Genomic DNA, 26,145 nt, shown 5'->3' with positions numbered 1-26,145 from the left:
TGATGCCTGCAACATGTTTCAAAAAAAGCTGGCACCAGTGGCAAAAAAGACTGAGAAAGTTGAGGAATGCTCATCAAACACTTATTTGGAACATCCCACAGGTGAACAGGCTAATTGGGAACAGGTGGGTGCCATGATTGGGTATAAAAGCAGCTTCCATGAAATGCTCAGTCATTCACAAACAAGGATGGGGCGAGGGTCACCACTTTGTGAACAAATGCGTGAGCAAATTGTCGAACAGTTCAAGAACATTTCTCAACCAGCTATTGCAAGGAATTTAGGGATTTCACCATCTAAGGTCTGTATTCATCAAAAGGTTCAGAGAATATGGAGAAATCACTGCACGTGACATTGAATGTCTGTGACCTTGGATCCCTCAGGCGGTACTGCATCAAAAACCGACATCAGTGTGTAAAGGATATCACCACATGGGCTTAGGAACACTTCAGAAAACCACTGTCAGTAACTACAGTTGGTCGCTACATCTGTAAGTGCAAGTTAAAACTCTACTATTACTATTACAATCTAGTAAAATTTAGCTTAAAACAAATGTAAATATTAAGAACCCAATGTAGTGAGAGCAACCGTCCCAAAATAAGGAAAGATAATGATGCTCATTTACAATTCATTCAATACAAATTAAAAATACAGTGAAGTTGATAACACTAAAAATACCAATTGGTAAACAATAATATAGGTGAGGGTACAGCCACGACAGGCGTGGTCAGTGTCCTGGCTCCGCTCACTTCCACGGCGTCCTCCTGCACACAAATTAAATCGGAGGCAGGCCACGGGGATAAAATAATCTAAAAACACGGAGACGCTCTCAGGGCTGACGTCACACTTACACGCAAGGCAGGGTTTCCCCTGCCTCTGCTGTAGTTCCGCGTAGAAATATTGAGTACGCCCACTCTCCTCACCAATCTCTGGTGGGATCTACGTGGCCGTACGCGTCCCGTCTCGCCCCGCCTTTTGGTCGCTCCCGGGAATCACCGCAGGTCTCTGGGTCCCGACCGCTCCTGCCCACAGGACCACACAGCCAGTGTACAACGCACGAGCCCGCAAGCCCACAGCCAAAGGCATTTGATCACCCCCACAGATCCACAATCCACGACACTTACTTCTGAGGCAGAGTTTCCTCTGCCCCTGCGTGTTGTGGGCTTCTTGGGGTTCACTCCGGTAACTTGCGGGGTCTGCTGCGTAGTCCTGAATTCCTTCCCCGCCTGTGAGCGTCCACCCGGACGCTCTTGGCAAAGCCTGTCGATACTCTCCGGTTCCCCTTCCTTCTGTTCCTCCCTCCTTTAAATGTGTGCAGTCCTAATGCTCCACAGGTGCGTCTGATTTCAGGGGCCGTTCGTTTGGTTGTCAGGGGCAACAAGCCAAAAGGGGCAATGTCTTAAAATGCCAGCAAAGTCCACAAGGAGTAAAAACATGCAATTAAAAATACAATCAAAGTCCACAAAGTGTAAAAACATGCAACTAAAATTACAATCAAATTCTAAAGTGTAAAAACATGCAATTAAAATCCACAGCAATAAAAACACTAAGACATGCCTGGCAATGAAACATAAAAAAATAAAGTCCCCTACTTGTGTCACATCACACATACTTATCTCTGCGTTTAGGCCTCTTGTCCACACGCAAACCCATACTTGTGTCCTTAAAAACGCAGACTTTTGCAAAAGCTGGCCAAAGTGTAGAGTTCCAAAACTCTCCACTCAGCTTATGCGTGTACACGATACAAATGCAGACGTCACGTTTGTGCGCTGTCATTTCCAAAGCTTAACAACACTCCTTGCTGCCTTTAAACGCACTTTAAAATGATTTATTACATGTTTGAATGTTAACATGCTTTTATTTTCACTCAACATTAAGAAAAAAAGACACATATAAATGGGCTTTGCGATCCTCCCGCCATCGCTAAGTACAGTCAGCTGTTTTGAATATGATCGCTGTCGAACCTCCACCTGATGGAACAAATTTGACAAGCAAGACTTTTTGCTTTGTCATAAAAAAGGTGCAACATTATCTCAGGTTTTTAATCCTTGCTCAACGACAGATCATATACCGTATTTTCCGCACCATAAGGCGCCCTGGGTTATAAGCCGCGCCTTCAATGAACGGCATATTTCAAAACTTTGTCCACCTATAAGACGCCCCGTGTTATAAGCCGCATCTAACTGCGCTAAAGGAATGTCAAAAAAACAGTCAGATAGGTCAGTCAAACTTTAATAATATATTAAAAACCAGCGTGATGTGGGCGCGCACGGAGTCGTATATCAACATGGACGGAGCTGCGTGAAAAAAGCCACCCGGCCTCTTCGCGTAAACTTACCTTAACCACTCGCTCATCTTTTCTTCATCCATCCCTTCGAGTTAGCTTTTATGATGACGCCGGCTGGAAAGGTCTCTTTTGGCAAGGTCTTCCTTTTGAATATCACCATGGGTGGAAGTTTCTGGCCATTAGCATGGCAAGCTAGAACCACAGTGAAGGATGACTTCTCATTCCCTGTGGTGCGAATATTCACCGTACGTGCTCCCGTTGTATCCACAGTGCGGTTCACAGGAATATCAAAAGTCAGTGGAACCTCGTCCATGTTGATAATGTTCTCTGGCCGGATCTTTTTTTCAGCTATCTTGTTTTTACAATATGCACGGAAAGTAGCCAGCTTTTCTTGAAAGTCTTTAGGCAGTTGCTGTGAAATAGTAATCCGTGTGCGGATGGAGAGATTGCGTCTTTTCATGAACCGGATCCCTGTCGCTTAGTAGGAGCCATTTTGTGGTCTTTACAGATGTAAACACACAAAGGAAATGAAACGTACGGTAATATCCGCGCGCTTCTTCTTCTTCTACGCGGGCGGGTGGTTGCTTACAGTAGAAGAAGAAGCGCTTCCTGTTCTATGGGGGCGGGTGCTTACCTTGGCGGTTGCTTGCGTAGAAGAAGAAGCACTTCCTCTTCTACGGGGAAAAAAGATGGCGGCTGTTTACCGTAGTTGCGAGACCGAAACTTTATGAAAATGAATCTTAATATTAATCCATATATAAAGCGCACCGGGTTATAAGGCGCACTGTCAGCTTTTGAGAAAATTTGTGGTTTTTTAGGTGCGCCTTATAGTGCGGAAAATACGGTAGTTAACTCACGTGCATTGCTTCCATTTTTGTACAAACCTCATTTCCATATGAGTTGGGAAATTGTGTTAGATGTAAATATAAACGAAATCCAATGATTTGCAAATCATTTTCAACCCACATTCAGTTGAATATGCTACAAAGACAACATATTTGATGTTCAAACTGATAAACCTTTTTTTTTTTTGCAAATAATCATTAACTTTAGAATTTGATGCCAGCAACACGTGACAAAGAAGTTGGGAAAGGTGGCAATAAATACTGATAAAGTTGAGGAATGCTCATCAAACACTTATTTGGAACATCCCACAGGTGTGCAGCCTAATTGGGAACAGGTGGGTGCCATGATTGGGTATAAAAACAGCTTCCCAAAAAATGCTCAGTCTTTCACAAGAAAGGATGGGGCGAGGTACACCCCTTTGTCCACAACTGCGTGAGCAAATAATCAAACAGTTTAAGAACAAAGTGCAATTGCAAGAAATTTAGGGATATTAACATCTACGGTCCATAATATCATCAAAAGGTTCCGAGAATCTGGAGAAATCACTCCACGTAAGCGGCATGGCTGGAAACCAACATTGAATGACCATGACCTTCGATCCCTCAGACGGCACTGTATCAAAAACCGACATCAATCTCTAAAGGATATCACCACATGGGCTCAGGAACACTTAGAAAACCACTGTCACTAAATACAGTTTGTTGCTACATCTGTAAGTGCAAGTTAAAGCTCTACTATGCAAAGCGAAAGCCATTTGTCAACAACATCCAGAAACGCCACCGGCTTCTCTTGGCCCGAGATCATCTAAGATGGACTGATGCAATGTGGAAAAGTGTTCTGTGGTCTGACGAGTCCACAATTCAAATTGTTTTTGGAAATATTCAACATCGTGTCATCCGGACCAAAGGGGAAGCGAACCATCCAGACTGTTATCGACGCAAAGTTCAAAAGCCTGCATCTGTGATGGTATGGGGGTGCATTAGTGCCCAAGGCACATCTGTGAAAGCACCATTAATGCTGAAAGGTACATACAGGTTTTGGAACAACATATGCTGCCATATAAGCGCCGTCTTTTTCATGGACGCCCCTGCTTATTTCAGCAAGACAATGCCAAGCCACATTCAGCTCGTGTTACAACAGCGTGGCTTCGTAAAAAAAGAGTGCGGGTACTTTCCTGGACCGCCTGCAGTCCAGACCAGTCTCCCATCGAAAATGTGTGGCGCATTATGAAGCGTAAAATACGACAGCGGAGACCCCGGACTGTTGAACGACTGAAGCTCTACATAAAACAAGAATGGGAAAGAATTCCGCTTTCAAAGCTTCAACAATTAGTTTCCTCAGTTCCCAATCGTTTATTGAGTGTTGTTAAAAGAAAAGGTGATGTAACACAGTGGTGAACATGCCCTTTCCCAACTACTTTGGCACGTGTTGCAGCCATGAAATTCTAAGTTAATTATTATTTGCAAAAAAAAAAAAAAAGTTTATGAGTTGGAACATCAAATATCTTGTCTTTGTAGTGCATTCAATTGAATATGGGTTGAAAAGGATTTGCAAATCATTGTATTCCATTTATATTTACATCTAACACAATTTCCCAACTCATATGGAAACGGGGTTTGTGGATGGAACTGGGCCTAAGCATAATAACAGAGGTGTAATGCCACCAAGTCAGTTGTGGCTACTTTTACAGGCTTCTGATTAGACAACATGTGCATGACAGCAGGTGTATGGTTACTAGCTTCGAGCATACCTGTCAACATTTGCATTTCAAAATGGGTGAAAATAAGCGATTAAATTACATCAATTAAAATATGAATACTAAAACGAGCTCTTAACAAGACTTAAACCCATTGTTTATTTTTTTTTTGAATGGATCCCCATTAGCTGACGCCAAGGTGACCGCTAGTCTTCCTGGGGTCCACATGAGAGCATACAAAATAAAAATAAAAATAATACATAGATTACCAAACATACAACAGAAAAGTACAACCTAAGATAAAAAAGCTAGTTAAACCCAGTATTAAAAATTAATGTCTTGTGGGCAGCTGCAATAGGTGTATTTTCAAAGCTGTCTTGAATGACAATTTACTTTGTGAGAGATTAATGTGAGATGGCAACCGATTCCAGAATGATATACTGTACATCATGATATACCCATTACCCTTAAATCACAACATAGTGTCACTAACCTAACCACCGTGCCTATACACAGGTTGGATAGCAGACCTGGGCAAATTAAGGCCCGAGGGCCGCATGCAGCCCGTTAAGCTTTTCATTCTGGCCCGCCGGACATTCCCAAATAATTTTTTTAAATCTTTATGATGGAAACTGTAGCTGCCATTATGATGTGCAGTGATGTTTTCAAATGACCGTAAGTTTTGAATTATACAAAGTATTTCAATGGTTGGAATCTACGCTTTTGCATGATATACTAGTTACTATGGTAATCTAATTAGTTACTATGGTAATCTAATTATTCACTATGGTATTTTAAGTCACAGCAGCTCAGACGAGGCACCAAGCAGTGTGGGCATGGTTTCTTTCCACAGAGTGTTTCCAGAGCGGCCAGCCTGAAATGCGGGTGTCAGGGACAGACGCGGAAGGAGATTTTTACAACAAAGTTCTGCAAGAAAAGTAATATTATATCAGATTGTAGGTGGGGGGTTTTTACCCTTCGCAGTCATATTTCGCTGTGTTTGTTGCATGTTTTTGCGTTTTGCTTGATTGTAAAATATGTCAATCGAGAGGGGGTGTGACATTCATATGTTGTCAATATTTAGTATTCTATCGTCATATTTTTAATATTGTAAATCCCACATTCTTTATTTTCATGTACATTTTGGGTGTCTCATTCAGTAAAAAAAAATAATTCCATTCCGTTTTTTAGGTGGTCTGTCATAACGTTTTTAGCTTTCAATCAGATATTATTGTGAGGTTTTGTATTAGTGTTCCTAAAAATAGATATACCGGCCCCCAGACACATTTTCTTCTCTAAATTTGGCCCCCGAATGAAACTAATTTCCCCATATGTTTTTATTTACAAATTACACAATGTGCCAACTTCACTGGTTTTGGGTTTTGTATTTTGAGTAGCCTGCTGGAAAACCACTAGGTAGCATATTTGCTTGTACGTGCCTAGATTAAAAAACATTTATTTTCGCCTTATTGCAGTTTCACTGCAATAAGGCGCTTTTGGTAGCCATCCACAAGCTTCTGGCAAGCTTCTGGTGGAATTTTTGACCAATCCTCTTGACAAAATTGGTGCAGCTAAATTTGTTTGTTTTCTGACATGGGCTTGTTTCTTCAGCATTGTCCACACGTTTAAGTCATGACTTTGGGAAAGCCATTCTAAAACCTTCATTCTAGCCTGATTTAGCCATTCCTTTACCACTTTTGACATGTGTTTGGGGTCATTGTCCTGTTGGAACACCCAACTGAATCATATGGTGACTCTTCTTTTCCTCGACTCCTCAGACAGTTTGGGGGTCCGCTTGGTGAACAGCGAAGTTGGGTGCACGGGCAGAGTGGAGGTCCAGCAAGGCGAGGTTTGGCACTCGGTTTGCGACGCCAACTGGGATATGAGCAAAGCCCAAGCGGTGTGCGAACATCTACACTGCGGCTTTGTTACAAGCGCTCCCGGCGGGGCGCATTACGGCCAGAGCAGCGGGCCCGTGATGGAGGCGAGCGACTCGTGTTTCTCCAACGCCACCACTCTTCAGCAGTGCTCGCGAGGGGGCTTCACCGAGTCGACGTGCGGACACGAGCATGATGCTGGTCTTTCTTGTGCAGGTTTGGATCACTTTTAAACAGTACTAAATGATATTTCATATTTTTTGTCTCATATATTCAGAAGATGCAATTTTTTGTGGAACTCTTGAACCGCTGCACAGAGAAGGGTAAAAAACGTCCACTGACTTGAGGGGCTTTGCCAAAGCATCACAAAAATCAAGCAAACCATCTTGACAATAAGCAACTAATTATCTAAGTCATTGAGCACTTGTGTAATGATGATACAACTTTGAGGAGCTTTTTATTACATACAGTCGCGATCAAAAGTTTACATACACTTGTAAAGAACATAATGTCATGGCTGTCTTGAGTTTCCAATCATTTCTACAACTCTTTATTTTTTGTGATAGAGTGATCGGAGCACATACTTGTTGATCACAAAAAACATTCATGAAGTTTGGTTCTTCTATGAATTTATTATGGGTCTACTGAAAATGTGACCAAATCTGCTGGGTCGAAAGTATACATACAGCAATGATAATATTTGGTTACATGTCCCTTGGCAAGTTTCACTGCAGTATGGCGCTTTTGGTAGCCATCCACAAGCTTCTGGCAAGCTTCTGGTGGAATTTTTGACCACTCCTCTTGACAAAATTGGTGCAGCTAAATTTGTTGGTTTTCTGACATGGGCTTGTTTCTTCAGCATTGTCCACACGTTTAAGACAGGACTTTGTGAAGGCCATTCTAAAACCTTCATTCTAGCCTGATTTAGCCATTCCTTTACCACTTTTGACGTGTGTTTGGGATCATTGTCCTGTTGGAACACCCAACTGAATCAGAATCAGAATAGTTTTTATTGCCATTGTTTGAGAACGGGTTCACAAACTAGGAATTTTTCTTGGTGCAATCGTGCAACATAAAACACATATAACACAGATTTGGTAATAACAAGAGCTGTAACTGAGCTGTCAGATCTTGTTATAGACTTAGAAAATAATTCAAATGAGCTACTGTTAGGAGTTATTGTTCATGTGCCTGATGGCCGAGGGGAAAAAACTGTTCAGGTGGCGGAAGGTGTGGGTCTGGATGGACCGTAGTCTCCTGCCTGAGGGGAGAGGGGAGAATAGTTTGTGTCCAGGGTGAGAAGAGTCAGCTGTGATCCGACCCACATGCCTCCTGGTCCTGGAGGTGAACAGGTCCTGGAGGAATGGGAGCTTGCAGCCAATCACCTTCTCAGCAGCACGTACGATGCGCTGCAGTCGATGCTTATACTGGACTGTGGGCGGTCTCATCGCCAGCCGAGATGAGCCCGATGAGGGTATGTCATCCGCAAACTTGAGCAGATGTACGGACTGGTGACTGGAGGTGCAGCAGTTTGTATACAGGGCGAAGAGCCAGGGGGAAAGTACACAGCCCTGAGGAGTACCAATGTTCGTGGTTCTACTGTCCGAGACAATCTTCCCCAGCCGCACATGCTGTCTTCGGTCCGTCAGAAAGTCATAGATCCAACTGCAGAGGGAGTCGGGCACACTGAGCTGGTAGAGCTTGTCTCGTAGCAGTCCAGTGAGGATGGGGTTCAAGGCAGAGCTGAAGTCCACAAACAGGATCCTAGCGTAGGTTCCTGGGGAGTCCAGATGCTCCATCTGTTGGCTCTGTAGGTGAACTGCGGTGGGTCCAGAAGGGGGGCGGTGATGTCCTTGAGGTGGGGCAGGACCAAGCGCTCAAAGGACTTCATGACCACAGACGTCAACGCAACCGGCCTGTAGTCATTAAGTCCTGTGATCCGTGCTTTCTTGGGGACAGGGACAATGGTGTAGGTCTTAAAGCAGGACGGCATGCGGCATAGCTCCAGAGAGGTGTTAAAAATGTCGGTGAAGACAGGAGCCAGATGATCCGCGCAGTGTCTGAGATTGGAGGGGGAGACACCATCCGGCCCGGGGGCCTTCCGCGTATTCAGCTTCAAGAACTGCCCGCGTACATCCTCCTCTCAGATGGAGAGGGCTTTTAAAGTCCTGTGATGTTCTTGGAGTCCTGTGATGTCCTTGGAGTCCTTTAAATCCTTTAATGGAGTGCTGGCGTTGGTGGGGAGGGTGATGTGGGGGGAGCAGAGCTTTGATGAGCTGAAGGCCGTTCATGACGACAGTAATGTGTGTTGAGGCCCTGAACGAGAGTCCGGTCATTCAGGGCCTGGGGGGGCTTTGGGCTTATAGTTCGTAAGGGCCCTTAGCCCTCTCCAAACGGCAGCAGAATCTTTGGAGCGGAACTGTTCCTGTAGACGGTTAGTGTACACAGATTTAGCTTTCTCCACTTCCCTGTTGAAGTGGTACTTCGCTTCTCTGTAGGTACTCCGGTCCCCGCTTCTCCACGCAGCCTCCTTCTTCTTGCGCAGCTGTCGGAGCTTGGGTGTGAACCAGGGCTTGTCGTTGTTATAACAAGCCCTGGTGCGCGTTGGAATGATGCGTGCCTCATTGAACTGAATGTATGAGGTCACAGTGTCCGTATACTCGTCCAGATTGTACTTGGCCGCTCCAATTTCCTCCCAGTCTGTCGTCTCCAAACATGCACGCAGCTCCTCCACAGCTTCGGCGGTGAAACACTTAATGGTCCTCATAACAGGTTTAGCCAGTTTCAGTCTCTGTCTGTATGAAGGGATTAAGCGCACATCACGTGATCTGATAGTCCGAGAGCAGCGCGCGGGACTGCATGATATGCCTTGCTTATTGTAGTGTAACAGTGATCCAAAGTGTTCTCCTCTCTGGTCGGGCATTTAATAAACTGCCCATACTTAGGTAATTCCTGGCTCAAATTTCCCTTGTTAAAGTCACCAAGTACGATAACAAGAGAGTCCGGAAAAGGCCGTTCCACATGTAAGATCGGTCCTGCAAGCGTGTCTGAGCGTCACGCACGTCTGCGCCGGGTGGTATGTAGGCAGCCACCAGTAAGAATGAAACAATCTCACGCGGTGAGTAAAAGTGCTTACAGTGAATGAAAAGATATTCCAGAGCAGGAGAGCAGTGTTTGGATATCACTGTCACGTCTATACACCAATTGCTGTTGATGAAGAAGCAGACTCCTCCGCCTCTTTTTTTGCCGGAGAGCCCCGCGTCTCTTTCCGCGCGGAAAAGTTGAAAGCCCTCCAGTTGAACCGCGCTGTCAGGGACACTCGCGCTCAGCCACGTCTCCGTGAAGCACAAAACACAAGATGAGGAAAAGTCTGTGTTTCTTCTCATCAGCAACGCTAGCTCGTCCATCTTGTTGGCAAGTGAGCGGACGTTGGAGAGAAAGATGCCAGGTAAAGGCGTGCGTAATCCCCGTCTGCGGGGACGGACAAGGGCGCCCGCTCGCTTTCCTCTTCGGTGCTGTTTCCCTCTTTTGATCAAAGAATGGACCAAATCCGCAGCTGACGCTAAGATGACCGGTAATAAGTCCGTAGGGGTGATGGATCTGATGTTCAGTAGCTCTTCGCGGGTGTAAGAGCACGCGGACACACAATTTACACACAAAAACAAACAAAACAGAGCGCACGAGAGCACCGAGGCAGCCGTGATCGGCACCATGACTGCGCCCAAGACCCAATTTTAGGTTGTCCTGAAGAATTTGGAGGTAATCATCCTTTTTCATTGTCCCATTTAAAGCACCAGTTTCATTGGCAGCAAAACACGGCCAGAGCATAATACTACCACCACCATGCTTGACGGTGGCAGTGGTGTTCTTGTGATTAAAGGCCTCACCTTTTCTCCTCCAAATATATTGCTGGGTATTGTGGTTAAACAGCTACATTTTTGTTTCATCTGACATCACATGGACAAAGATAAGACCTTCTGGAGGAAAGTTCTGTGGTCAGATGCTTCAATCACTCTATCACACAAAAATAAGAGTTGTACAAAGTATTGGAAACTCAAGACAGCCATGACATTATGTTCTTTACAAGTGTATGTTTGATCGTGACTGTATATGCTATCACATCTTCCAAAGCATTTTGACCACAACCCACAAATGTGACACGGGATACATTAAACAGTTTCATTTAGAATTGTCCAGTGGCATACATTGTGGTCGTTTACAGCCACACATGTCCCTATCATAGTAAAGAGTTTTGTTTTCCACGCACAGCAAAGGTGAGGTTGGTCGACGGCTGGAGTGGATGTTCCGGCCGGGTGGAGGTCTTCCATCAGGGCCAGTGGGGAACCGTGTGCGACGACCAGTGGGATATGGTCAGTGGCGATGTGGTGTGCAGACAGCTGGGCTGCGGTCACGCCGTGTCCGCCCCCGTCAGTGCCCACTTTGGGAGAGGCAAAGGCCCGATATGGCTGGATAACATTGAGTGCACCGGCGACGAGGCAGCCATCACGCATTGCAATCATCAGGGATTCGGGGAAAATAACTGTGGACACAGCGAGGACGCCGGTGTTATCTGCTTGGGTAAGACACCGATAACATGCTGTCACTGTTACTTTTACACTGCAAATTATTTGCCACTTGCCGAGATTTAAAGTTTTATCGCGAGAAATTTCCCTAGTTTTAAAGGGGAACTGCTCTTTTTTGGGGGAATTTTGCCTATCGTTCACAATCCTTATGAAAGACAAGAAGTCAAGTCAGTTAACTTGTTTGCATTCTAACATGTAGAAATTGGCTCGTTCTTGGTGGCTACCAATGCGTTTGTGTCCGCGTTTGTGTCCGGAAGTAGAAACACACAGTTGTTGCTGGAAGTCAGGGGTACGCTGTTATGGTCATGGAAAAAAATGCGCAGAGGAAACTGCAATAAAATGACCAAAATATTGTAAATATGCCGAATTTACATGAAGTTATGATCGTGTCTGTTACTATGTAATGTAGATAGATAGATAGATAGATAGATAGATAGTACTGAAGGAATCAATAGAGTACTATCTATCTATCTATCTATCTAGCTATCTATCTATCTATCTATCTATCTATCTATCTACATTACATATAGACTTGCAGTGTGTATATAAATTGTTGGAGGTTTTTGAAGTTGTTTTAGAGGGCTTTGAAGGTTACAAAGCTACTCCTATTAGCATCTTTGAAATAAATTTAAAAAAGACGAATGTGTTCTTGTCTTTCAAAATGATTGTTAACGAAGAAATGCAGTTCCCCTTTAAGGGCTATTTACTTATTTTAAGTCATTGACTTTACAAGTAACATATTTTGGTTTTCCCCACGTATAAATCTTGTTTAAAATTCTGCAACATCCCGAGGATGCTTCATTTAAGAATTGCAAGTTGAATAATGCTTGTTTTCAAAACAAAATACTTATTTCTATTTCTTAAAAGTCCTGCTAATTTCTAGTTATACAAATCTTAATTTAAGATGTCTTACCGAGTAAAATTACCTAGCTGCATGGATAGATAATTTCACTAGTTTTTAGTATTTCTTTCCTAAAATCAAGTCTTTTTATCTCGTATTTTGTCAGCTCTTTTTTGCAGTGTCCCGATCAAATCGGAGATCTTATGATAATGGACTGACGAGCCCAGCAGATCCTTACTTTAGTTGTGTCCTGGTGTCTCATGGCTCAAGATTGTGCTCACGTTAAAAATGCCTTCAAAGAGGATGTGCGCTCATTTCGGTATTTCTTGATACACACATGCAGGAAATGTGTGAATTCCACGAGGGTGCGTGTCTTGGCACAACTCGCAAGCTGGAACGAACGCGTTGTCTCAGCGCGGATAATGTCCATCCACAGTGCAGAGCCCCTTCTATTACTAATCCTCGCAAAGTTATTATTATTATAGTTTATAGGTTTATAGGCGAGAGAGATTCATCTCCAGTGTTGTGTTCAACCTGATATCTTAAACAATAGTGATATTAACGACTGCTTTATTTATGTACGTTTGTATTACTTATTTCCCTTAAATATTAAAGGGGCTGAACTTTCCAAAGTATTTTACACAGTACATCCTGCCCTCTTGCGGGCTCTCGTACCTAATGATGTACGTACGTAACACATGCACGCACATTAGCTTTGGTATTGTTAGGTAAAAGTAGCAATTTGGATAGTTAGCGTTGGCTGTCATTGATTGTATATTCTATCATACGACAACATGCCTGCAAATTGTTTGTCGCTTCTCTGTGCATACTTGTTGACGAGACCAGTTGAGTGACCGCCGTAAACACCAATAATTTTATTCGGGCCAGTAAAAAATGTTTAATTACATTAATCTTTCAATTGTGAAAAATATAGACAGTTGTCAAACAAATGTGTTCTGTTCAACCACTAATGGTAACATGAGCAAGCTGGTGGTGTTTGTTATATTTTTTGTTTTTAAAAATGTAACTATGAGGAAGTTGCAAACAGCACTTTTAGGTGGAATGAATCCATTTTAAACCAGACTACTCTCAATAATGCTACATTTGTGCAATAAATGCAGCAAATGAAAAAGAAACGCTTCAACAGCAGCAGTTACAATATCTATTGATTTACATTTCAAAAACACGACCAGTTTAGGGCAGTCCTGGGCAAAATACGGCCCACGGGCCACATGTGGCCCATTAAGATTTTCAATCCGGCCCACCGGACGTTCTACATCATTTTTTTAACATCAAAACTGTAGCCGCCATTATGATGTGCAGTGCTGTTGTTAAATGACCGTAAGTCTTGAACTATAGAAAGTATTTCAACGGTTGGAATCTGCGTTTTTGAGTGCTATACGAGTTATTGCGGTAATCTACGTCACAGCATCTCAGACGAGGAACAAAGCAGAGTGGGCGGGATTTGTTTTCAGACAAGCCAGCCCCTAACGCCTGTGTCAGAAACAGATGCGGATGCAGATTTTTATGTGATAATATATCATATTGTAGTTGTTTACTACCCTTTGCATTCATATTTTGCTGTTTGTTACATTTTTGTTGTGTTTTGCTTAATTGTAAAAGATGTCTGTGGAGGAGCTGGTTTGAGAAGTAAAAGAGGAGCAATGTTCATATGTTGTTAATATTCAGTGTTTTATTGTTCATAGTTAATATTGTAAATCCCACTTTCTTTTATTTAATGTACGTTTTGGGTGTCCCATTCAGTAAGAAAAATTTAAAATTCCATTCCGTTTTTTTGAGGTGGTCTGTCATAACGTTTTTAGAATTCTATCGGACATTGGGACTTTTGGTATTAGCGTTCCTGATAAAAATGGACCCAAACACACATACTGTACAGCAGATTTTTACAGCTAAATGTGTATATATCATTTATACACACATACACATTGGCCCCCCCAGACACATTTTTTCTCTCAATGTGGCCCCTGAGTCAAAATATTTGCCCAGCTCCGGTTTAGGGTGTACCTTGCCTCTTTTCCAAAGTCAGCTGGGATTGGCTCCAGCCTACCCGCGACCCTAATGAGGATAAGCAGAATAGTGAATGGATGAATGTCAAAAACATTTATTTTCCTTAATAAATGATCATCTAAACCTGAACATACTATTTTTATGATTTTATTTTCCTTATATGTTCATTTCTCCCAGGCGTTATTACAAAACACAAGATTACAGTAACAACAGGGGTGCAAACATTCATAAGTTTCATCAAACATGTTTTTGTGATGTACACAAACACAAAAAATAACTCAATCTTGTTCCTTTTATTTACATTATTTACATAATCAGACCAACGTCGACCTCTTCACGATTGCAAGTAAAATAATTAAAGCTTTCTTCCAAACTTTTTGCACATTAAATTAATTTTTTATTAATAAATCAATTCTTACCGGCCTCCCCTTTTTCATCAATGTTGGCATTAGATTTGACTATTGAATTTGGACAGCCTTCTAACGGTGCTATGATTGATTTCAGTTGTTCACAAATGCACACTTCTCAGGCTGTAGACCTCAGATTGGGACACAGCCCAAGTTTCTTACAAGTACCATTATCACTGCAGGGCTACAGGACAATAAATAGATAAACATTCTCCACTATACCCAGTGAGGGGAAAGAATAAGCTCGCTCTCAAATTTTAACAAGGGTTTATTTGACTTTCAAAAATGAGCTGATAATGTTGTGTTGTCCAGTTGTTATATTTTGATTTTTTTACACTTCTGAGTGTCATTTGCATTTATTATAGAGTAGTCTTTGCATGCAGTTGCAATTCCAAGACATTAGATAGAAGTAGTGTATAGGCTACTGTGTGTTACCTAGTTAGGGGATAGTCTTTGCCATCAAGCGAAGTCTACCCTTTTGTTGCGCTCTAAAAGGTGTTTGTACTGTAAGTATTGTATTTATTACTGTTTGATTGTAACGTGTCTCTTCGTCCCTTAATGTACTGATTTCGATACCGATCCTTATTTCCAATACACTATTGTAGAACGTGTGAGAAACAATCAACCAATTTCTTCACAGTCAATAAATTGTTCGTTATACCTGTTCTTACTGATTTAGGTTCTCTGGAGAACATGTTTTTGTGACGTACACAAACACAAAAAATAACTCAATCTTGTTCCTTTTATTTACATTATTTACAAACCCCGTTTCCATATGAGTTGGGAGATTGTGTTAGATGTATATATAAACGGAATACAATGATTTGCAAATAATTTTCAACCCATATTCAGTTGAATATGCTACAAAGACAACATATTTGATGTTCAAACTGATAAACTTTCTTTTTTTTGCAAATAATCATTAACTTTAGAATTTTATGCCAGCAACACGTGACAAAGAAGTTGGGAAAGGTGGCAATGAATACTGATAAAGTTGAGGGTTGCTCATCAAACACTTATTTGGAACATCCCACAGGTGAACAGGCAAATTAGGAATAGGTGGGTGCCATGATTGGGTATAAAAGTAGAAAGAAAAAAAAAGTAGATTCCATTTAATGCTCAGTCATTCACAAACAAGGATGGGGCGAGGGTCACCACTTTGTCAACAAATGCGTGAGCAAATTGTTGAACAGTTTAAGAAAAACCTTTCTCAACCAGCTATTGCAAGGAATTTAGGGATTTCACCATCTACGGTCCGTAATATCATCAAAGGGTTCAGAGAATCTGGAGAAATCACTGCACCTAAGCAGCTAAGCCCGTGACCTTCGATCCCTCAGGCTGCACTGCATCAACAAGCGACATCAGTGTGAAAAGGATATCACCACATGGGCTCAGGAACACTTCAGAAACCCGCTGTCAGTAACTACAGTTGGTCGCTATATCTGTAAGTGCAAGTTAAAACTCTCCTATGCAAGGCGAAAACCGTTTATCAACAACACCCAGAAACGCCGTCGGCTACGCTGGGCCTGAGCTCATCTAAGATGGACTGATACAAAGTGGAAAAGTGTTCTGTGGTCTGACGAGTCCACATGTCAAATTGTTTTTGGAAACTGTGGACGTCGTGTCCTCCGGACCAAAGAGGAAAAGAACCATCCGGATTGTTATAGGCGCAAAGTTGAAAAGCCAGCATCTGTGATGGTATGGGGGTGTATCAGTGCCCAAGACATGGGTAACTTACACATCTGTGAAGGCGCCATTAATGCTGAAAGGTACATACAGGTTTTGGAGCAACATATGTTGCCATCCAAGCAACGTTACCATGGACGCCCCTGCTTATTTCAGCAAGACAATGCCAAGCCACGTGTTACATCAACGTGGTTTCATAGTAAAAGAGTGCGGGTTCTAGACTGACCTACCTGTAGTCCAGACCTGTCTCCCATTGAAAATGTGTGGCGCATTATGAAGCCTAAAATACCACAACGGAGACCCCCGGACTGTTGAACAACTTAAGCTGTACATCAAGCAAGAATGGGAAGGAATTCCACCTGAGGAGCTTAAAAAATGTGTCTCCTCAGTTCCCAAACATTTACTGAGTGTTGTTAAAAGGAAAGGCTATGTAACACAGTGGTAAACATGCCCTTTCCCAACTACGTTGGCACGTGTTGCAGCCATGAAATTCTAAGTTAATTATTATTTGCAAAAAAAAAATAAAGTTTATGAGTTTGAACATCAAATATCTTGTCTTTGTAGTGCATTCAATTGAATATGGGTTGAAAAGGATTTGCAAATGATTGTATTCCGTTTATATTTACATCCAACACAATTTCCCAACTCATGCTGAAACGTGGTTTGTACATAATCAGACCAACGTCGACCTCTTCACGATTGAAAGTAAAATAATTAAAGCTTTCTTCCAAACTTTTTGCACATTAAATTAATTCTTATTAATAAATCAATACTTGCGGGCCTCCCCTTTTTCATCAATGTTGACATTAGATTTGACTATTGAATTTGGACAGCCTTCTAATGGTGCTATGATTGATTTCAGTTGTTCACAAATGCACACTTCTCAGGCTGTAGACTTCAGATTGGGACACAGCCCAAGTTTCTTACAAGTACCATTATCACTGCAGGGCTACAGGACAATAAATAGATAAACATTCTCCACTATACCCAGTTAGGGGAAAGAATAAGCTCACTCTCGAATTTTAACAAGGGTTTATTTGACTTTCAAAAATGAGCTGATGATGTTGTATTGTCCAGTTGTTATATTTTGATTTTTTTACACTTCTGAGTGTCATTTGCATTTATCATAAAGTAGTCTTTGCATGCAGTTGCAATTCCAAGACATTAGATAGAAGTAGTGTATAGGCTACTGTGTGTTACCTAGTTAGGGGATAGTCTTTGCCATCAAGCAAAGTCTACCCTTTTGTTTCGCTCTAAAAGGTGTTTGTACTGTAAGTATTGTATTTATTACTGTTTGATTGTAACGTGTCTCTTCGTCCCTTAATGTACTGATTTCGGTACCGATCCTTATTTCCAATACACTATTGTAGAACGTGTGAGAAACAATCAACCAATTTCTTCACAGTCAATAAATTGTTCGTTATACCTGTTCTTACTGATTTAGGTTCTCTGGAGAAGCCTCAGGTCACAGTGAGTCCATCAGTGGAGGTTAACTGGGGCGACAATGTGGAGTTCACCTGCAGTGTCCTGACCGAGCACATGGGCGGCACCTTTCTCCTGAAGAAGACCCAAGGATCGTTTAAGATCCAGAAGTATTCCGAGAACGAAGCGGCCACTTTCACGATCTCCAAAGTGAACTTCAGCCACCAGGGGTCGTACTTCTGTGAATATCAAAAGAAGCTGTCGAATAACGTCATCTACTATCCTGAAGGGAATCCAGTGGAGCTCAGCGTCAAAGGTGCGCCCACTGTTTGTTTCTTTCATGGCTGAATGCAATATATAACCTCCACCTTGAATCCCTAGTGTCGCTGGAGAAACCGTTCATCTCCATGACCACCTTCCAGGTAATGGTGGTCTACAGCCCGCAAGAGGTGTCGGTCACCCGAGGCAGCAGCTTCTCCATCACGTGCTCGGTCCACTCCTTGTATTCTAAAGGCCTAGTCTACCTGAAGAACACAAACACAAACAGCTCAATAGCAAAGCCGTTGTTTGGACACTCTGTCTTCTACCTGGCCTACTTCGATTTCCCCGAGATAGAGGAAAAACACCAAGGTGCGTACGTCTGCATCTACTCCGTCAACATCACCTCCAAGACTTTTTGGTCCGCTCCCTCCAAGTCGCTCTATGTCACTGTCGCCGGTAAGACCCACGGAGATAAAGCACAGCTTTGTTTCTCTTTCCTCAAACTAACATTACAATCCCCACAGCAACATCGTCTTCGTCGGTGGTCTCAGGACTTGTGAGCGGGTTGGTGCTACTGCTGCTGCTTCTCATTGTGGGTTATCTGGTGTGGAGGAGGAGGCGGCAGCATGGGGGTGAGGGCCAAAAAGGATGGCACATCATTAATTGTTATCAGATTACTACCCTCTGAAGTAGGGCTGGGCGCTATGGCCTTTTATTAATATCTCAATATTCTTAGGCTATGTCACGATACACGATATATATCTCGATATTTTTGCCTTAGCCTTGAATTAACACTTGATACATATAATCACACTAGTATGATGATGATTCTATGTGTCTACATTAAAACATTTTTTGTTCATACTGCATTAATATATGCTCATTTTAAACTTTCATGCAGAGAGGGAAATCACAACTAAGTCAATTTACCAAAAGTGTATTTATTAAACAGTTATTAAGCAGTGGCACAAACATTCATTTAATTTCAAAACAGAAAATGCAAGATTGTCAGAGACATTTTAAAACAATCTATTAGTGCACTTTTGTGCATGATGTCACTAAGATGACATATCAAAACAACAATAAATTAAAGTGCACTTTTTGTACAGAACGCCACTACAATAGTTTAAAACAAATAAAGTGCACTTTTGTGCATGATGTCACACAAGATATTTCAAAAATTGTAAAATAAAAATTAGCTGCGTAATAGGAAATCAAATAGTGTATGTCCTTCGCTATGTGGTAGGTTCCTGCGGACGTTATCTCCTGTTTTTGACCATTTTTTTAATACGGTGTTGATGTGGAAATGGAAGACGCCAGGCTCAATTGGGTCAGTGTTGGTTGCTTCGGCATTTTGTTGGGTGTGGCACCGGCCGGAGATGTTGACATGCGGAGTTTCAAGCACTCCTTATTCTCTAGCGGGTGACTTTTCAAATAATGCTACAAATTTAATAGTGCTGCTACTTTTTGTAGCAACGCTTTTGCCGCATACTTGACATATTACGGTTGCCAAACCACCGCCAGACGATGAACCCGTGCTGTTTTTCTTGGGAATTAATTCTTCCTCCATTTGTTATCAGATTCGCACCTCCTCTCTCTCATATTACCACTCGCACCGCTCCACTTGCACCACCTGCCACTGCTAACTTTACCCATGCCATTACCTCTCTGCTCGGCGAGGGCGTATGACGTTGCACGCGCGACAGTATGTGACGTATGTAACAAGGTGCGCTTGTTTTACCACTCTGTGAGAAGGAGAGACAAGAAAGAGTGAGAAGAGCCTGTAGTCTAATGCCCGCAGCTAAAAGCAACTGCGTGAGAACGTATACTCGAATATTCACGAAATATTCATTTTCTATATCGCACAGACACAAACCCGCGATGTATCGATTATATTCAATATATCGCCCAGCCCTACTCTGAAGTGAAGTAAATGAACACTAATTTATTCATTCAGTTACCTTCCTGTCACCAGCACGGTGTGTAATGGTGGAAAGAGATATTTCAGTGATTTTCATGCCGTTTTCTTCTTGTTTGCTCCTGGCGACAGGCACCATGGTTCAGTTCAGTAACAGGCTTGTAGAAGCCATGAAACCACAGTTTGACGACAGAGGCAACGGTGCACTTGATGGCGGGTAAGAGGAAAAATAATTTCAGGACACAAAATGACACGTCACCCCCCTTTTTTTTTTTGTCTCCTTCAAGAGATCGAAACCCGCCCGTTAGAGTGCGAGGAGCACAGCGCCTCCAGGAGGACAAGGTGCCGGACGTCGACTCTGAGAGCTCTGCAGAAAGGGTCCCCGAGGACCTGGCAGGTCGAGTGTGTTACGAGCTTGAACCGCTCGTTCTGTAGTGGTGGTGTTGCAAATGATAAGGCCTTGTTTACGTACAGAACACACCTGATACTTCATTAGATACACCTGCAGAATGTATTGCCATCCAGAACAAAAGTTGTGCCTTTTTAGAAGAGGACTTGTACTACAGCAATATTAAACCGCTTCTTAAATGAACACCCCACCTGCACTGCCTTATCTATCAATCAATCAATCAATCAATCAAAGTTTATTTATATAGCCCTTAATCACAAGTGTCTTAAAGGGCTGCACAAGCCACAAGGACATCCTCGGCTCAGATCCCACATAAAGGCAAGAAAAAACTCAATCCAATGGGATGCCTTAAACTTTTTTACTTCAACTTTCACTCCTCTATATGTCAAGAGTACTCTGCTTTTTCTAAAATGTTTTTTCTAAGAACCTACTTCCTCGACACTCGTCAAAGATCCGCTCTATCGGAGGTAGGGGTGTGGGAAAAAATCGATTCGAATTCGAATCGCGATTCTCGCGATTCAGAATCTATTCTCATTTTTAAAAAATCGATTATTTCCAACAAAACAATACACAGCAATACCATAACAATGCAATCTAATTCCAAAATCAAACCCGACCCAGCAACACTCAGAACTGCAATAAACAGAGCAATTGAGAGGAGACACAAACACGACACACAACAAACCAAAAGTAGTGAAAGAAAAATGAATATTATCAACAACAGTATCAATATTAGTTACAATTTCAACATAGCAGTGATTAAAAATCCCTCATTGACATTATCATTAGACATTTGTAAAAAAAAAAAATAAAAAAAGAAGAAGAACAATAGTGTCACACAGTGACGTGCAGTCAGGGGAGGCAGGTGAGGCGGGGCCTCACGTGCCATCATAGAAAGAAAAAAAATGTAAAAAGAAAAAAAATTAATTAATTTGTTATATGTATCCAGTGATTATACTATAAAAATATTTTCCATTTAACTTCACCAGTTTTAGATTATTTTTATTCAAAATCGCTGAATTTTCACATTTGCCGTTCAAATACTGAGAAGAGACTTGCGGTGATCAGCAGCCAGTTGAGCCTCACCATGGATTGCGCAATGACTCGGCTAACTGCTGGCCTGCTGTGCAGTGAGACCGTATTGCTATATGAATTAGATTATATATTTCCATAATTTAATTAGCTGAGGTATATAATGTACAGTGTATTTTGTCAACAACTGTATGTGTGTAACGTATTTCTTGTGCTGAGCAATCATGAAACGGCTGCGAAGACGCACTGGCTGAGGCTCGCATTAATCCCGCCTCATGGTGATAGAGGGCGCTAGTGATCCCAAGGATCATTTTTGCGACTACTCGGCTGCAGAATAAGTGACAACAAGCAGCAACAGTTAGCGATCGTTTATTTTTTCCTCTCGCCTGGACTTTTAACATGGAGGATTACATATCTAAAATAAAACAGTTTTCTAAACTGTACTTTCAATCGAAGCAGGAGGTAATAATTAAAGGAAGATCTCCATCGAGACAGAGAGACTTTTAAAACTGAAGAAAGATAAGGAGGACTTCTATAAACAAGTTATCGATGCTTTTGTTCAGAAGGAGCGGCGCATGGACTTCATTTATAAGTAAAGGTAAGACCATAACAACGTTTTTTTATATTAAATGTGCTTTTTTGTGTGCTACAGTTCGTATGTGTAAAGTTAAAGTTAAGTTAAAGTACCAATGACTGTTACACACACTAGGTGTGGTGAAATTTGTCCTCTGCATTTGATCCATCCCCTTGATCACCCCCTGGGAGGTGAGGGGAGCAGTGGGCAGCAGCGGCGCCGCGCCCGGGAATAATTTTTGGTGATTTAACCCCCAATTCCAACCCTTGATGCTGAGTGCCAAGCAGGGAAGAATGCTGGTATGATCTTTTAAACATAACCCGTTAACTGCTGCCAATCAAATGGTGAATAAGATACTCTTTAGGGTTCATATGTTTGTAAATCTGACTGTGATGAAGTCAGTGCCTCACCAGCCATGAACCTCACCGGACGTCACTGGTGTCACAGTGGCTTACACTTGCATCGCATCTCATAAGCTTGACAACACACTGTGTCCAATATTTTCACAAAGATAAAATAAGTCTTATTTTTGGTTCATTTAATAGTTAAAACAAATTTACATTATTGCAATCAGTTGATAAAACATTGTCCTTTACAATTATAAAAGCTTTACAAAAATCTACTACTCTGCTTGCATGTCAGCAGACTGGGGTAGATCCTGCTGAAATCCTATGTATTGAATGAACAGAGAAACGTTTTGAATCGGGGAAAAAATTGTTTTTGAATCGAGAATTGTGACACCAAGAATCGATATTGAATCGAATCGTGGGACACCCAAAGATTCACAGCCCTAATCAGAGGTGTCAAACATATGGCCCGTGGGCCAAAACAGGCCCGGGAATGATACCATACTGGCCCCCAAGTTCAGTTCCAGACTTGGGAGACAAACATTTTTGCAGCAAATTTCTAAAAACACAAACACGCTCCTGTTGTATTAAGGAACTTGGACCACTTGCAACAGATCCTTGCATTGACAATTTAACCTTGCTAGCAAACATAGAACACTGGGGTCCAAACTTGTGACTTACATAACAGAGGCCTTCCTCTAGGCCAGGGGTCGGCAACCCAAAATGTTGAAAGAGCCATATTGGACCAAAAATACAAAAAACTATTCTGTCTGGAGCCGCAAAAAAATAAAAGCCGTATATAAGTCTTATAATGAAGGCAACACATGACATAAGTGTCTATATTAGCTAAAGTAGCCTACTATCAAAATGACTATGTTGAAATGTAATATTTATTCTACACATTTTTACAACAATAGAAACCATTAGTAAATCAGAGGCTACTCAAAAGGTGAGATAACTCCTGGAAGTTACTGGCTTTTTAATGGTCAAAGGTATAGATGTGTGTGTTCAAGTTAAAGGAAACGGCAGGCTGTCTTCTTTTAATAGATTTATTACAATCTTTGGCAAGCTAGGTCATGTTTGCTGTGGTCTGGAACAACATGGCACACAAACAACTATCTGAAATGCAGCCAATATTACATATTTCGCCGCACCTAGTGTGTGTGAGACAATCATTGGTACTTTAACTTTAACTTTAATACAGATAACGTGTCATGAGACATGCAATACTAAATTATATACAAAGAGGATAAAAGTAAAGGATATTAAATTAGCTCAAATATACCTACACATGGGGCAAAATGATGCAATATGTACCTACAGCTAGCCTAAATAGCATGTTAGCATCGATTAGCTTGCAGTCATGCAGTGACCAAATATGCTTGATTAGCACTCCAACAAGTCAATAACATCAAAAAAGCGCACCTTTGTTGATGCACCTTTGTGCATTCAGGCACAGTATAAAACGTTTGGTGGACAAAATGAGACAAAGAAGGAGTGGAAGATTTTACATGTAAACAAACTGTTGCGCCACAGTCCACACTATGGTGAGTTCAAGAACCGCCAAAATTAGAAGGACAAAACGATGTTCACCAAATAGGGAAGTGTGAAGTGAAGTGAATTACATTTATGTAGCGCTTTTTCTCAAGTGACTCAAAGCGCTTTACATTGTGAAACCCAATATCTAAGTTATATTTAAACCAGTGTGGGTGGCACTAGGAGCAGGTGGGTAAAGTGTCTTGCCCAAGGACACAATGGCAGTGACTAGGAGGGTGGAAGCGGGGATCGAACCTGCAACCCTCAAGTTGCTGGCACGGCCGCTCTAACAACCGAGCTATACCGCTCGGTTATATATACATATATACTGTCATCAGTGAAGCATACACACAAACATATTAGACAGTGGGCTTACTAACAATTGGGAAGGTTTGTGTCATGTTTGTCCTCAAACAAAAACCCTCCCTTTTCCATTTTCAATCCTTTTTTAAAAATGCTCCAGGGAGCCACTAGGGCGGCCCTAAAGAGCCACATGCGGTTCGAGAGCCACTTGTTGCTGACGCCCGCTCTAGGCACACCTTTAAGTCTCTCCTTTTTGGCGGGCAGAATTTTTTTTTGTAATATGATTTATGTAACTAAGGTGGTGTTGTAATTTGCTTACTTCTGATGCAGTCAGTAGTCATTTGTTCAACTTCTTTAGTTACACCTGTGGTGTTCCTCAAGGTTCCATTTTAGGTCCTCTCTTTTTCATCATTTGGGCTATTCAACTGGTGGTCGCAAGTTCAAATAAAACTACTTGTGAGCAGGGGCGCCGCTAGGGATTTTGGGCCCCATGAAAAGAATCTTTACAGGGCCCCCAACACAGTGTCATTATTTTTTCTGTATTATAATTTCATCATCATTAGGGGCCTCTCTGGGCCCCCCTCCATCATGGGCCCCTAGAATCCGCCCCTGCTTGTGAGAGTCACATTTTTGCAGCAGATTCTTTAAAACACTAGAGTGCTGTCATAGAGATAATCTTTGACTACTGTTTTTGCAGCAGGTCCTTAAAAACAACAGAGCTCTTCGGTACATCTGACAAAATAAATACACCAAAATCAAATGTCCACTGTTGAGGATGCTGGTTGTCCATAATATACAAAATAAGACTAATAGTTAAGGGACAATCCCGGTCATTAGCTTGCTGAAAATGTGGCCCCCAAAACAAACAAGTTTAATGTTCCTGCGTAAGGAGGTTCAATCCTGCCCGCTTAGTCATTTTTTGAAAGTAAGAAAAAGCATGTATGGGTTGAACCTGGTAACGCCGGTTAGAGCAGAGGTGTGTACTGTGGTAATTAGTGTTGTTGTTAGTAATACACCTTTTGCTAGTTTAATGCGTAGCCTGCTTTTTAACGTTTTTTATGAGGGTTTTTTTTTTGTTTCTACTCACCTGCACACCCAAAAGTTGTGAAAAAAAGTAGTTTTTAAAGCGGAATGGACCACTTCCTATTTATTTACAGAGATGAATGTAAACCCGTTGAGATTGGTGTGTAACCAACATGCGTCTGTGTTCAGGGAAAATAATTTAGTATTTGACATCACTTGTCAAGGCAAAAAAATACAACATCTTGCAAGGACATGCATAGACAAGAGAAGATGTATTATGTTATTATATTTTTGTTCCAAATACCTGTGACTTAAAGTTTTTTGCATTTGTGAAAAAAGTTGTCTTAAGATGTCCGTGGTGGTTCATGATATATTTTGTAGATGGATATTTAATTGGATGTGAAGATTTTCCTATGTACTTGTACTTCTTTGCACAAAGACAAAGAGAACATATTGTTATTTATAGGTAATTCTCTTATAAATTGTTCCTTGCATTAAACAAAGAGAGCACAGTCTACCAAGTCAAATTATTTGTCTGATAAAAATACTTGGCCAATCAATCTGATTCTGATTGTAGAATTCCGACCCAGTGGACCTTTAATTATGGTTTATAGTGGCCCGTGAACCAAAATTAGTTTGACACGCAATACCAAGTCTATATGACAGTACTCTTTTTTTCTTTTAAGGAACCTGCTGCAAAACATGTTCTTTTAGACTCTTGAAAAGAACTGTCTGTTAGATTCTGCAGGTGCACCTAATAAATAGTCCAAATGTTGACATGCTCTTCAGTGTGTTTGCAAAACAAACCAGGAAGTGGTGTGGCAATTTTTCTGGAAATAAAATGTGTTTTTAATTGCAAGTTAGATGCATTTTCCCAAAGCCGATAGTTAACAGCACATCGACTATATATTTACGTTGCTGTGTTTATTGCTGCATCATGTTGTTGTTGCTGTTACAGTTGTACATGCCAACCAATAAATATGTATTTCTTTTACATTGTCACATATGTATATGTTTATTTTAAAGCACTTCCTCCTGTGTGTGTGTGTGTGTATGTGTGTGTGTGTGTGTG

At 41.7% G+C, this 26,145-nt stretch overlaps 1 protein-coding gene across 2 annotated transcripts in view; it reads left to right on the top strand.

Annotated features, from left to right (window-relative positions):
• LOC133576383 (scavenger receptor cysteine-rich type 1 protein M130-like) overlaps positions 1-26,067 on the top strand; it is a 48,990-nt gene extending 22,923 nt beyond the window's left edge. For both annotated transcript variants that reach the window (XM_072912233.1, XM_072912232.1), the window contains 7 exons: positions 6,605-6,919; positions 10,973-11,281; positions 17,693-17,986; positions 18,052-18,387; positions 18,456-18,563; positions 19,982-20,066; positions 20,137-26,067. In XM_072912233.1, the coding sequence (XP_072768334.1) occupies positions 6,605-6,919; positions 10,973-11,281; positions 17,693-17,986; positions 18,052-18,387; positions 18,456-18,563; positions 19,982-20,066; positions 20,137-20,284 (1,595 nt within the window). In that variant the 3' untranslated portion in view covers positions 20,285-26,067. The remainder of the gene's footprint in view (positions 1-6,604; positions 6,920-10,972; positions 11,282-17,692; positions 17,987-18,051; positions 18,388-18,455; positions 18,564-19,981; positions 20,067-20,136) is intronic.
• The last annotated feature ends 78 nt before the right edge of the window (positions 26,068-26,145 follow it).

This window comes from Nerophis lumbriciformis, linkage group LG34 (assembly GCF_033978685.3).
Source record: "Nerophis lumbriciformis linkage group LG34, RoL_Nlum_v2.1, whole genome shotgun sequence".
Taxonomy (NCBI): Eukaryota; Metazoa; Chordata; class Actinopteri; order Syngnathiformes; family Syngnathidae; genus Nerophis; species Nerophis lumbriciformis.
The sequence above is the reverse complement of the archived record's forward strand: the minus strand, read 5'-3'. Positions and strand labels throughout refer to the sequence as shown.